We start from the raw sequence: 15,260 nt of genomic DNA, 5'->3' as shown, positions 1-15,260 counted from the left end.
CTACAGCTGTTTGCTCGCTTTTTTATGGGCGATCGTTTTCAGGCTCCAAGTAGCACCATTATACCAACATTTCACATTCTAGACATTGTTTTAGGTGTATTTGACCAAAAGTTTGACTGAAAATTCACATGCAAGCTTTTTTTCAAGGCTGTGGTATTTGCCCGCAAACAATACCTTTCAGCTAGCTAAAACAGAATATTATGCTATCAGCGAGCAACATGGCTAATGCCTTTCACACAGCTTTGTCTCAACTCCAAAGAGCCACAGAAGTAAAAGCTCATAATAATAATTGAAACAATCTTTGAAAACATGACTTACCAAGCATGGCAAACAACTCAAATATGTAGAGCAAAATGTTCTGAAACGGCTTCACTTCAGCTTCGATTGGAGCCGTGCTGGGGGCGGAGTCTGTGAATTTACTCTGTTGGTGTCATAGCCCCTCTAGGAGTTCAGAGTTAAGAGGTCAAGAGTTAATGTTTCCATTGTAACACCTCCAGATTTGACAGAGAAACACTCATTTTTAACACTCGATTTTAACTACTATCATTTTACACCTCAGAGTTACATTAAAAGAATGTGACTCTGCTTAGAGTAAAATTAACTCTACTTTTGCAAGAAGACTATTAACACCAAAACATTTAACACTTTTGAATTTGCTGTATAGAAATACAGATATTTGTGTTGAAATGTGGGGGGTAAAAGTAAAAAGTAAAAAACAAGAAAAATAACTACTGAGATAAAGTACAGATAGCTGAATATTCTACTTACCTACAGTAACAAAGTATTTATACTTTGTCACTTTCCACCTCTGCAACGTATGTTGTTTTGAAACCAAGTTGTTGTTGGTCAAAGGCACGTGCCAGGTTTTCTGTACTCTGGTTTTAAGTAGTGGTCGGCGGATCGATCCAAATATTGATTGTATCGATACCAAGTCGTCATCACTATCGGATCAAGATAGCCTGATGAGATCGATTCTTTACTTTAAGTTCCGCTCTTGTTTGCAGTGCTGCAGATGAAAGACGAAACAGCCAGACTCACCGCTCCTGTGTCAGCGCAGAGCAGGCACACTTTGCCCCCCCCTCCCCCCTCTTGTGTTCAGATGTTGCGCTGTCACGTGACGTGACGCTTTGGGGGCTTCTCAACAGGACTTGTTTGTTTTAATTTGTTTACCGGTTTACGTGCACTTTTTAATTTAAGATTTTTCTAAAAAATTTATAATACAGCATTTTCTATTTAATTATAAACTTTGTCCTAATTATGTCCTGGGATTTAACTATTTAATAATAAAAAAGGAAACATCACAAAAGACACTTAAGGTCATGAAAATTAATTGAGATTTAGCAATTCAATGACGCATCCACCTTATTTATAGAAAAGTATTGGTATCGGCGATGCAGTATCGCACACCACTAGTTTTAAGCATTTAATGGTGGCATTGTGGTTAGTGCTGTCACTTCTTATTAAGAGGGTTCCTGGTTCAAGCCCTGCTGTGTTCAGAGCACTCTGGCTTATTCCTCACAGTCCAAAAATATCAATGTTGGTTGTAAATAAGCCACGTATGTCAGGTGCTGTTTAAATGTTATAGTCTAAAGTGCTTTAAGAGGTCAGGAAGACTATAAAAGGGATTTCTAAATGTGTTTACAGTAAAACAAATTATCCATTAAAAGTCTAGTATTTGTTAATAATTCCTCAGCTTGTTTTCACGCAAATTCAAATTTCCAAAATTTCCAAATTCAGTCTGTAACAGCTACACAATGATAAGTAAGTAAAAGTAATTTTTTATTGATATAGCATCTTCCAAGATAAATATAAAAAGTGCTTCATAACAAAAACGCTAAAATGATTTTTAGCTGAGTGAGAGAGTTGCAGAGTTTCTGTCTAATATAGTTTTCAGCTTTGCATGCTGCACAGTGAGCAGGCTTTGAGCAGCCCTCAGGGACCTGCTTGCGACGTATGGATTAAAAGTACGTCTGTAAAAGTTCTTGATGCTTGGCTATGTTGAGCTCTAAAAGTCAAAAAAAGATTCTAAAGTGGACTTTGACGTTGACGGAAAGCTGGTGTAATTGAATTAGCAAGAGTGTAATGTGAAGACTTAGTGAGGGAGGTTTTTCTAATACAAATAAATAATGCATGTAGACATGATGAAGTAAATTCATCAATAACAATTTACAGTTCAGAATGTGACACAGTATTTGTGATAAATGCCAGATATTTAACACAAGTCTCTAAAGTGAAAGCTGCGCTAAAAGTTGCTAAGCTTTGTGTAGTGAATATGGCAAGACCGAGAGTTTGCATTACCTTAACTTTAGGTTCAAACAAGGACTTGTGTTTTCTCTCCATTAAACTGGAAAAATGGTTAGCCATCCAATGTTTAATAGAGTCCAATCACCTTTGCAAAATCTGTAGTTTAGATACATCTTGGGGCTTAGAAGAGATATACAAGTGGATATAATTTGCATGGCAGTTATTGCCTTCATATTCCACATCTTCCCGAGCTCCTCTCTCAGTCCTTGGTATTTCTCAAGCTTCTTGTGTTCCCTCTTCCTGATGTTGCTATCACTTGGTATAGCTACAGCTATCGTTATAGGCCTCTTCCTCTGCTTGTCCAGTTTCTTTGCATGTGTGTCCTGCCTGCTAGCATCTTGTACCCTGCTGGTATGTGCTGGAATCTTTCAGGGCATCTTCACACATCCTGCACCTTGAGTCTTGCCTGGTGTGGTAGATGGCAGCCTCTATCGATGTCGCATGCTCCTGTGCTGCCATATGCAGTGCACTGTGTTCAGCTTTGTCAAGCTATTGGTAGGAATTTTGATATGAGTCACTTCTGCTGTCTGCCAGTGGTATATGCCATACAGGGGCCTGTTCTTCCATGACCTCCTTGTCCCACTTCTTCCTTGGGTTTCTGCTGTCTGAGGTATTCACTAAGCACATGATCAGTTGTGGCCATTTTCCTGATGTACTCATAGATGTTTGCTTTTTAATCCTGGACAGTGGTTCTGTCAATCACTAGTCCACAGTCTCCTTCCAACTTGGGGTTGTGGCGTTTCTAGCAGCCTCTTTCGTTGTACATGTACAATAAGTAAAGACAGTAAAGAGATGTTCTGTTCATGGTTCCCATTTGCCTGTGCGATTCCAAGGTACTTGTATCTGTTCTCAGTGTTTGCCTCAGTTGCCTTCTCCCCTCAGTTCTGATTACCTTCCCTCTCTTTGTTACCATCCCTACTACAATGCTCCTGTCGGAATGAAATTCTGATGTCATTGCTGTAGATCCTAGTAGTGTGGATCAGTAAATCGATGTCTTGGTCACTACAGAGCACTGTTTTTAAAGAAAAAGGGCAGTACGGTGGTGCGGTGGTTAGCACTGTTGCCTCACAGCAAGAAGTTCCTGGGTTTGACTCCACCATTTGGCCGGGGCTTTTCTGTGTGCATGTTCATGTTCGTCTGGGTTTGGTCCGGTTACTCTGGCTTCCCACAGTAGAAAGGCTTGCAATTAGTTAAATAACATGCCTTAATGATTCTAAATTGCCCGTGAATGTGAGTGCGAATGGGTGTCTGTCTCTATGTGTCTGCGACAGAATGGTGATCTGTCCAGGGTCTGTCGCCCTATGACAGCTGGGATAGGCTCCAGCCCTGTTATGGATGTTATAAAACCAATCCTCTTCTTTGTATGCTCCTAACATTTAGGAACATGTTAAAATTAGGAATTTTTGCTTGTCTCATTTTAGTCCTTGTCATTCAAATCAATTACATTGAAACTATTGTCACTTCTTAAGGATTCGATGTGAAATAAGAGCTTTCCTTCCACAGACAACCCCCATCTCTGCCTTTTTGTAAAACTTTCTATCTGAATGCATTTGATGTGTTTTGTTCTTTGATTAAAATAATTATAGAACTTTCATCTGATTTTTAAATTACTGTTATAATCCCAGTCCTAAAAAGTAGAGAGTCCAGAGTACATTAATAAACCTGATGTTAAGACATCCAAAACTTTGTGACATCATGTTGAATTTATAATAAAGTGTAATTTAAAAATATGCAGAAGTCATTTTCACATGATGGCATGATCTAACAACTCAAAATAGGGCTGTTTAGTTTATCTGGTCTACAAAATTCAGCCCAAATAGTTGATAGGAGTTTCACACTTGATCCTATACAGTTTCATTTGCATGGTTGCAAGGTTGAAACTGGGTTTGGAAAACAACCCCCTGCAGGTACGAGCATTGGACTGAAAGTGTCTTTAAAACCAGCAAAGAACAACTCTGAAACACCTCCATCAAGCCTGGAGAGCAAATCGAAAAAGAAACAGCTTAAAACAAAAATATAGAATTAATAAAACTAAACTTTATTGAAAACCAAAAAAAACACATATTATGATTTAGTATTTCTATTAATTAGATCATGTACTGACCTGAGTATACTGATTAGTGCCAGTTGCACTCAGCCATTCATTAATATTGCTGGAAACATCAATGTACTTTTACAAATGGGATGAGAGGAGGGTCAAAAAAAGAAAGGTGTGGCTCTACAGACACCCTTGTGAACTACAGACACCCATTACACAACATCCTCATGACCAGAGCCAGGGACACAGACGGGAAGAGAAATGTGCTAAACTTGACTTGGCTCAGTCCGGTGTTGCCTCGCCATGCAGGTTAAGACGAGGAGATCGAGAATATTCCAAAATTAACTGGGTTGGACAGAAGTGGGATACTGACAGTCAGTGAAACTGACCCTGAGGGGGAAGTGGATTAGAGTAAATGCAGTTTTGGTTGCTTGAACTAGACCACTGGCCTGGGAATAAAAAGCTTACTTTTAGTTCATTGAATTATGAATTATTTATTTTAAAAGTACCTGTTCTATTTTATTGTGTCTATTAATGTTCTATTAATTTCTTATTTATTTTACTCTTTCTGTGCACTTTGCAACTGTTTCTCTGTCAGAAGCCCTTAATAAATAATTTTTGATTATTAAGGTCCTGATCTGGTTAACTTAAGACATTTCCATCTCCAGGCATATGATTTATCAGAAGACCCTTCGATTCTTCTATTTCACAATGCTTATATAATTTTGTAATTTACACTTTAAAAATGGCAACAGTAAGGGCTACATTGGAACCTTGCAGTTCGACAGATAACAAGTCACTTAGAACGCAGCATTGTGGAGACAACAGGATGTGGCAAACCAACAGGGAAGATGCTGTAGCTGATCAGTGTCTTGACTGGGCTGCACTGCCAGGTTGCATTTAGGTGTTACATGTGTTTTCGGAATAGTGTATGCATCTAAAATCCCATTTGATACATTTTTATATTGAGTTTTTCCTTCTGTTGTGTGCTTAATTAATATTTTTATAATGCAGAAATTATACATTTGTATTTTTATAAAATATCATCTGCATAAAAAATGGCTTCATGGTCTATGGTGGCTGTTTGAATACATTTTTGATATTTTCATTTTGTCTGATTAAATCCTCTACTGGCTCTATGAAAAATGTAAAGAGCGAAGCAAAGAGAAGACATCCTTATCTAGTAACATTGTGGAGCGTGAGGATAAGATTAAAATGTGAGATTTATTGATAAGTAAAAGTTGTTTACCTTTAATAACATCAGTCTGGTCAGGATGAATTAGAATTGGTATGATTTTGTCTTGTCTAGATGCCTGAGCCTCATTTATAATTTTAATGTCTGTATTGATTTGAGAAAGCAGCTGACAGTCAGAGAGGCTGGCGTAATCTTTATTTGGTTTGGAAAGCAGGGTGATCATTGCTGTGTTCAAACTTGGTGAGACTGGTTTTAAAATCTGAGGTCATTCTTATGAGTAGTGGAGATGGAAATGAGCAGAAATGTTCGTAGAACTTCGCAGTGAAGCCATCAGGTAAAAATACTTTCATGTGTTTTTCTTTCTTTATTCATGTTTTCTCAGTTTGCATACAGTTTTTATTATTGCATTAAAACTTATGTTGTATTAGCAACTCAGTGACTCATTGAATGCTGTAAATTAGTGACTTTATCCATCTTAAGGTTTTGATTGGTTTAGTGGCTCCTTTTTAGAGATTTCTCTCAAAGAAAGAGAGGACCATATTACTGACTGGAATGTCTTAGGCTACGTTCACACTGCAGGCGAAAGCGCATCAAATCCGATTTTTTTTTACCCCCTGCGACCCATCTATCCCATCATGGTCTGACAGTGTGAACGACACAAATCCGATATTTTCAAATCCGATCTGGGTCACTTTCGTATGTGGTGCTGAATCCGATACATATCTGGTGTTTTAGAAAGCGACTGCTGTTTGATGGTCAGGTCGCATTAAATCCGTCTTTTACGTCACCGACACAAGACAGACGCCAATTATCAGCGCCGGAGAAGCGCCCGAGAAGACATTGCGAACACTTCCTGGCCATCCAGTGTAGATGTCAGTGAAACTGTTGGGAAGACAACGTTGGAGAAACGTGAACATTTTATTTGTACTGTACAATCTGTAGATTCTGACAGAAATCTGCAGCTATCCTTTGAAGCACCGCTCCTCTAGAACAGCAACAAGGATCATTATTAGGTTATTTACATTATTATGTAAATAACAAAATAACTTCAAGCAAAAATTGGGAAACGTAAAGTCCGAAGTCTTTATATTAAGGGCCATCTATCAAACAATGCTGTTTGTGCTGGGTCTAAACAGAGCGCGTTGTGTGTGACGCCTTCTTTTGCGCATGCGGGCCGCTTTGGGCATTCACACTAGAGCGCGTTTGCTGTCGCATTTTATTTGTAGTGTGAACAAGCAGACAAAAAAATCGGATTTGATCAAAAAATTGGAATTGAGCATTAAGACCTGCAGTGTGAACGTAGCCTCAGAGTCACTTTGTGTATCCTGATCCCACTTAATCCAGCTCCACCTGTCTATTTTGCTTAGCCTAATTTTTTCTGGTATGATTATTAGTATTTTGTTGCCAGAACACCCCAGTAAGACAAAAGAATCTGAAACCTTGCGATATTTTAAGATGGGTAAGTGAGCTCTATTGAGCACATGTTACACTGGTGGCCTCACACACCTCTCAACAGATGCTTAATTAAACTATGCTCTAATATTTGTTCCAAACTCTACCAAAACATTAAAAACAAACAGATTTTGTTGCTGACTAGTAAATTGCTTTTGACCACAGCAGTGATATAATTTCTTAGAGCTACTGTCATTGCAGAACTTGTGATTTTTAATTCGGATCTAATTGGCTGATAATTTAGCTGTTGTAATGTAAGAATTTGCTCTCTAAAGATGATCAGCAAACCCCAGTGGGACTGAGACCTTAATATCTCAGAATACTGAACATTATGATCAATGCAACACCTACAGGGCATGAAACTGTGGCATGCTATATATAATAGCTGTGTAACTCTGATGCAATGAATCCTCATCTGGAAAGGAACTGGCAATAAGGTTATTAGTCAGCTGGTGCATAGCAGCACAGAGCAGTGCCCTCTGGTGTTGGGAAGCACAGCACAAAGAAGAATGAGTCACAAAGAGTCAGAGCTCTGTTGTGCTTTTAACCTTCACTGGTAACGACTTCATCAGTTTCTTCACAAATAGAATTTTAACTGTTAGAAAAAACAATACTCATAACGGTCTCACAGAAATTACATTATGTACAGCTATTTTCAGTGTCATTGATACTGGGAGGTCTCCTTCCAAGTCTAGAGCGGGGCATCACTGAGCTGCTGGACAATCTAAGGTGCAACCTAGCAGTGTTGGGGTGGACCAAAAGATAATATCCCAGAAGGGTTTAGGTCAGAAGAGCATGGTGGCCTGTCAATGGTATTAATTCCTTATCCTCCAGGAACTGCCTGCATAGAGGCATTTGAGGTATTGTCATGCACCAGGAGGAATCTAGAACTGACTCCACTGGTGGAGCTCTGAGATTGCCCATCCTGTTCTTCCTTGCACAGAGAATCTCCTCCATGCTCTTGAGACTGTGCTGGCAGACATGGAGGGGCTGAACTTCCTGTGCAACCTTTGTAGAGTCCATGTATTGCCTGTGTCAGTATTGCCAAAAAAAAAAGAAGGAAAAAATAGAATAGAATAGAATAGAATAGAATAGAATAGCCATGTTATTGCACATGTACAGCAAAATTGTGGATTCACCTCACAAACTGTGGATGGAATACAAATATAAATAGCTGAACAGCAAGAATAAATTTCAGAGAAGAGTAGTATGTACAACAAGTGGAATACATACATCAGGAAGACGTCTATCCCAGGAGCCTATCCCAGCTAATAGGGCGAGAGGCAGGTCGCCGATCTGTAGCAGGGCCAACACAGACAACCCACATTCACACCTATGAACCTCTTTCTAAAAAAAATATTAATGTAGGGCAGATGAACATCCATTGATATCAGGTAACTATAAAAGATATATGGCAGAGTAACTTTGTAATTAAGATGAATTTAGTAGACACAATTACGATATCAGCCAATAAATGAGTGTAGGTAGATTTCTTCTACATATTCGTATGCATCAGACAAGTGGACTGGACTGGTTCTTATACAGCGCTTTTCTACTCTTCTGAGCACTCAAAGCGCCTTACACAACTTGTGCATTCACCCATTCGCACATTTTTCTAGGTGCTTTCTAGGTAACATTCACACACACTCATACTCCGATGGATACATCAGAGAGCAATTTGGGGTTAGTATCTTGCTCAAGGATATTTGGCATGCAGACTGGAGGAAGCCAGGAATTGAACCACCAGCCTTCCGATCAGTAGATGACCCGCTCTACCACCTGAGCTACAGCCACCCCAACAAGTCAATATGCAACTCAAATGCTGCTGATTAATGCAATGGTTCAAATAAGTAAAAAGAAAACTGGGGCACCATCGGGAAAGGGGTCGGTGTTCAAGCCCCTTCCACCCCCACCCTCTGCACGTGTCTGGACAAATGTATGACAGACACACACATCATCGAAAACTAAACACATTTTCTATATAAATTCAGTTAATTTTGGTTAGTTTTGTGAAAGCTCATTCTAGTTTTAGTTAGTTTTCCTTTTTTTTTTTTTTTTTTACAAAGTCTCTTTTTTTTTTTTTCTACATCCATCATCCATCCAACAAAAATGCTTTTTTACTTCTAGTGTTTGTTATTTGGTTAGTTTTTGTTAACGATAACAACCTTGCATTGGACTAGGTCTAAGTAGAGTCCTTCTGTGAGTGGCCTGATCCAGGAGCAGGTGGAAGGGGGGATTTGAAGGAGGCCCAGTTTGGTGATGAGGATGTTTGGGATTGTGTTGCTGAACGCTAAGCTGTAGTCCACGGAGAGCATCCTCATCTCAAGATGGCTCAGTGCTCTGTGAAGGGTGATAGTAATGGCATCCTCTGTGGACTGATTTGCTTGTTCAGCAAACTGGTGGGGGTTGAACGAGGAGGGAGGCAGGCAGTCTCTGGTGTGCTGAGAAACACTTCATGACTACAGACATGAGAGCTATAGGTCTGTAGTCACTGAGGCTGTCTATTCCAGTATTTGGGGGATGGGAATGATGGTGCAGGCCCTCAGACAAGTAGGAACAGTGGCACGAGTCAGGGAGAGGTTGGACAGCCTGATGATGAAAACCCATGTCAGTGATCTCCTCCTGTAAAACAGGTGTAATCAGGAGGAATACGATTAGAAATGAGTATATCAGAGGTAAAGTTCAAACTGAGCAGTTTGGAGACAAAGAGAGGCAAAGATGGAATATCTTGGAATGAGAACAAAAAGATCCAAGAGGGAAAATTGTAGATTTACACAAGATGAGGAGGTTCGCCTTGACCTATTTCCAAACAGCTGCAGATTGCAAACTTAAAAAATCTTTTTGTTGATGTTGAATAACTGTTGAATGGCAGTCTATAAATCACATCAATAACTTAAGCCAGCCTAGATCTCAGCTTGAAGTACTTTTTGAACTTTCTAGCAAGAAAGAAAATTAGATGTGACAGGAGTGACTCAAACGGACAAACTCTTGCTCTGGGGCCCAGCTCTGTTTCACTCACCCAGAGCATCACAGGGCAGTGGTGGTTGTAACACTATGAGAAAGAAAATGACTGCTTTCTATCTTACCCGCTATTCCCAAAATATTAACAATAGAACCACCAGTAGTCCATGATAAAGTGACTGGATTGCTCATCCGCCAGCTTTTGCCACATTAGCACTCAAGGGCATGTCGTCTACTGCCTACCACCAAACTGGGCCTCCTTCAAATCCCCCCTTCCACCTGCTCCTGGATCAGGCCACTCACAGAAGGACTCTACTTAGACCTAGTCCAATGTGACTCACTCATGTGACACAACTATGTCACATGAGTGCATGTGACACAACTATGATGACTCATCAGCCTGACGACCTTGCAGACAGCCATCTGCAGCTGATGGAGCAGAGGTCAACTGACAATCAGGACTCACTATGCCGTCTGTCATGTGTTGTAGAAGTCACATGACTGTGGGTATATGCGAAAATACATGGATTATCACCCTCAGCACCACTTACTGAACAGATAGCTGAGTACTTTCTAATCACTTTACAAGGCTTTGAGTGCTCAGGTAGAGTAGAAAAGCCTTATATAAGAACTATATAAGTCCATTTACCATTTTAATGAGCTAGTTTGTTTTTAAACTATGTCTTAAAGCCTTTTTGGCATAGATTAACACTGTGTCTTTGTGCTTGTCTGTGTCTCTATAGCACTGCGGCCAGTGGACAGTAAGCTTTGTCTGGGTATTCCTCCAAACACCACCCAACTCTGCCACATAAGCTGTCCTGTTGATTGTGAGGTATCTTCGTGGCGCACGTGGGGACCCTGCACGTATGAAAATTGTCAAGACCAGGTAGCCAAGAAAGGTAAGAGATACTGTTAGGGTTACAATAGTATATTGTGTCATAAAGTGACTAATCAAAGGAGTTCTGTAGGGTTTACTTTCCTGAAATCTCCCTTTAAAAATTGCATACCCCTTCATCTGCCCTACGGTTGTTATTGTGCCCCAATAAAACAAATAAGCCAACAAAATTTGCAGTGCATTGACTTTTACCCAGATTTACAATGTACAAAACATTCTACCTTCATATTCTGTAGTATTTTACTGTGTTTTTGATTGTGTATTGCAAATGTTAAACTTGATGTTGACAATAAAGTCAAAATCAATTACAGAAGCCATACAGTTGGAATGGGTCTCTGACTGCTGTCGTGGGGATGTTAGTCCATCAGTAGAGTTGACACAGTCACTGCTTCATCTCTAGTTATCCCTGGAACAGCAGTGTCCACCATGACTCTGCCTTAATGAAGAACATCAAATTAAAAGGATGACTAGAAATTGTTGAAATGGATCCTTCTGGCTTTATTTACTTTTATCGTGTGTCACTGTCAGTCCATTCCCTCCCTTGAGATACTTTGTCAGACCTTTTTTGCAGCTGTCGTCCTGAGTATAACCTGTGCACTTCAGAAATTATCTGGCAACTTCAATTTGCAGTCAAGTCATCAATAAACATTAGTGAGTTGGTTTCACATGTCCATGCCATGTGGTAATTTTTGAATCATGAGGCGTTCCTTTCCTTATCTTTGCTTTTCTCTTCCTTCTTGTGATTCAATTTAATCTTGTTTTCATATGTTTTTATTTTTGTTTGGTTTGTTTGTTTTCAGAACTATTTTTTTCAGAACTGTTTTCTCTAAACATCTAATCTTGTGTTCCTGTTGTTGGGTTTTACCAGGGGTGCGAAATTTTACTGTAATGCCAGTGATTTTCCTTCATGAAGGCATTTCATTCAGAAAGGTGTGTCTTGATTGTAGATTTGAAAAATGACCTCATTAAGAGTGTTCTTAACCAAGGAAAGTATTTTGTGATCAGCCACTTTATTCGTCTCCTGTGTCCTTCCAATGTCACTGAGCTGGATAAAGAATACATCAAATTGCTGACTTGGCCACTCCTAAAGTATTTTCTATCTCTCTCATAGGTTTATTTCAATTTTTCATGAATGACTTGCATCAAGATCTCTTTGGACCTCATGTTGACATTTCCAGTGAACAGCCACTAAATAGTTCAACACTTGAATTGAATTTCAGGTCATTTGTGACTGACTAAATGACTGAATAAAGAAACTGCTTTTCAGTCAGTTTTGAATGTTGGACGTCTGAAAATATGGGACTATGTATAAAAGTGCATCTAAGGAATTTTGTTAAACCTTTTAAAACTGAAAGTCTTCACTGCACACACATCTTTTCCCAGTAAAATCTACCGGGGTACAGTACAGTGTCAAAACAGTAAAAAAAAGTGTCAGATTTATATCAAAGTAAGTGTTCAACAGCAAACTGAGCACTTGTTTTCTATGTCACATTTCACTTTCTGAATTCCACAAGAGGGAGGTTGCCATCATGTTTTACTATATAGACAGCCTATGACATCCTTGACCAAGTCCCAAGCTATGTGTCCTCAATTTATGCAGTCAGCAGTGTTCAAGAATAAGACATGTGACCTGGATAAAACTGCAGTGCTATCATCTTAATTAATGTTAATTAGCCACAGCTGACTGAATTTAGTAGATGACAGTTGCCTTTTCAAAATGTGAAATGGTTTTAGGACACAATGAATAATGCAAAATTAAAAATAAACAGAGCCAAAATCTTCATGTCAAAACAAAGATTCATAACCTATCACATAGCCTTCACTCCTGCCTTTCAGTTATTGCATCCATGATACACTCTGCAGATAGCAAGTCAGTGATGACTGAGAGTATAGCATTCAGTCCTCATCTTCGTTTATACAACCCTAATCCCCACCTCAACTCTTGCCGATCAAAAAATTTCCCAAATTAATTTTTCTCTTCAGGCATTAGTCATGTGCAACATATAACAGACAATCAATGCAGGACTACATAAACTGCAAGTGTGCAAAAATTGCAAAAGAAACAGAACAATACAGGCACAAGACAGCGCAGACACAAACATGCAATAGAAAAGCGCAACAATGACAGTAGGTTGTGCAGAAAGTAACTTGATATATGAAGGTGTGTGTGTGTGTGTTAGTCCAGTGTGTTCAGGAGTCTGGCGGCTTGGGCGAAGAAACTGTTTCGCGGTCTGGCAGTGAGCGCCTGGTACCTGCCAGAAGGCAGCAGATTGAAGCTTGTGTGTGAGGGGTTTTCCACAATGCTGGTGGCTTTGTGGAAGTAGCGGGTGTGATGGATATATGCATTGCATTATTCATCATGCAAAGTTCTTTGAATCTTTGTTAATTTAACTCCTAATCCATCCAATTTTATTTATAAAACACTTTAAAATACCAGGCACAGGACAAAAGTGCCGTACAGAGAATAGGTCAAAAACAATAGAATAACAGAAAACAGCAAATATAAATAAATAAAACACACAATACATAAAAATTAAAACAGCCCTATATAAAAAAAAACAAGATAAAACCGCATAGAATCAACTAAAAACAACGAAAATAAAACTAAAAATCTCTAAAGGGAGACCGTTCCACAGTTTTGGAGCTGCTCCAGCAAAAGCATGATCTCAGTCACTTGTGCTACATGTAACAATGGACTGTTAAAAGCAATATTTCAATAAAAAACATCTGGTGAAAAAATATGCTACAGTTGTACACAAGCTTACACACAGGGGTAGCCATGGTTTATTAGTTTGAGATCATGTAGCTCATTAGATTTCTGTTGTTCCCCCAAAGGCTTTAAATTGAGGAAGAGGAGAATCATCAATGAACCAACAGGTGGGACAGGAAACTGCCCCCACCTGGTGGAGGCCATACCATGTGAAGACCCGAGCTGCTACGACTGGCTGGTGGTTAAACTGGAGGACTGTATCCCAGATAATGAGGAGAAGTGTGGACCAGGAATCCAGATCCCTCAGGTCCAGTGTGTCAATAGTGACGGTGAGTATATGTGAACATATTTATCCTAGTCTGAGGTTTAGGAGTAGCTGGTCTCTGAAGTGCTTGGAGATTGCCTTTAAGTTTTGGTTCCAAGCAAAAGCTACTGTGGTGTTTTGACACTTTCCATAAATTATCTATCACTCTGCTAGCAAAACATCCCCAGGGTACTATCTTCATACTGTAGAAAACTCAAAACACTGATGATTTTCTGTAGTCAGGTCTCTCTGAGTAGACAGAAGATAATGTTTACAGAAGGTGTAATTCACACAGAGTCACGTGACAATTATGCTTAAAATTGTCTACTTTAAAAATACTTTATGTAATTTTGGCACACTATGTGCCATCACCACAGAAACAGTGCCAGTGGAAAGTCAGGGGCATTTCTCCACTGTCACTGAGTTTTCCTGTTGCCCTCTGTGCAGGTATGGATGACAGGTGACCTGCGGTCCCACTCGCACTGGCTTTATCACACAGTTGTCTTTCAGTTGGCACTGACATTTCACACTAGGCATGTCACACAGATAGAAGCACAATAAGGAGTAAGATGTGAGCATGAGTGAATTTTATCTTGATAATGGAAAATTGGACAGTGGCTTATAAATTTGTTGATAGACATCCACTCATCATGATGCACGTGCCTTTAAAGCTGCTGTGAAAGCTCGCCTAAGGGTGGGTGATAATGTGTTATGTACATCATACTTTAGGAGGCTGTGTGGCACCTGTGCTGGGATGTTTCTTACACCTTTTAGGATGATTATTTATTTCTAAGTAGTCCATCGATGATTTTATCGTAGTCTGCCGTCCCATTCACATCTCTGTGTGTTTTTCACAATCAAAAGATAGCATCATTTTAGAAATGCATATGTTTAAAGTAAAAGTCTCAGTGGTTTAGAATTGTTTGGCAATGAGACACACTACATCGATGATGTAAATGAATCATTTTTTTAGGTTGTAGTCAGTGTGATGTAGGTCAGTCTTTTCACTTTGACTGATGCAGAGATTCTTGTCCTCTATCCTGGTTAATCTCAATATGCTCCTTGCCCAACACTGTATTTACTGTATTTAATGTAGATTTCCCTATTGTTTGTGCTGTTATGACCAATTTCATCATGTTCTAGTGTGAGTGTATAGCTACTTTGCCTCAGGGATTTTCCTCTCACTTACACAGACATAAGGATTCAATGATTCAAGGAGCTTTCTTGTCATTTGCATCACATGTTTACATGAGGTGAACAAAATTATGTACACACGGTCCCGGAGCGAAAAGAAAAAAGAAAGAGAATAACGAAGAAACAGAATTATTTTTTCAAAAGTAATAAATAAATAGTTTGGGGGGGGGGTTAAGAAAACAGAATAACAAGTAATAAAATAATACG

General features: G+C 39.3%; 1 protein-coding gene across 1 annotated transcript in view; it reads left to right on the top strand.

Annotated features, from left to right (window-relative positions):
- thsd7aa (thrombospondin, type I, domain containing 7Aa) overlaps window positions 1-15,260 on the top strand; it is a 184,660-nt gene that overhangs the window by 71,717 nt on the left and 97,683 nt on the right. The window contains exons 5-6 of the mRNA XM_085377919.1: window positions 10,694-10,849; window positions 13,681-13,884. Of these exons, the coding sequence (XP_085234045.1) occupies window positions 10,694-10,849; window positions 13,681-13,884 (360 nt within the window). The remainder of the gene's footprint in view (window positions 1-10,693; window positions 10,850-13,680; window positions 13,885-15,260) is intronic.

This window comes from Diplotaxodon limnothrissa, linkage group LG18 (assembly GCF_057381915.1).
Source record: "Diplotaxodon limnothrissa isolate DT_005_m linkage group LG18, D_limnothrissa_male_GT1.1, whole genome shotgun sequence".
Lineage (NCBI taxonomy): Eukaryota > Metazoa > Chordata > Actinopteri > Cichliformes > Cichlidae > Diplotaxodon > Diplotaxodon limnothrissa.
This window is presented reverse-complemented; position numbering and strand designations above follow the sequence as displayed.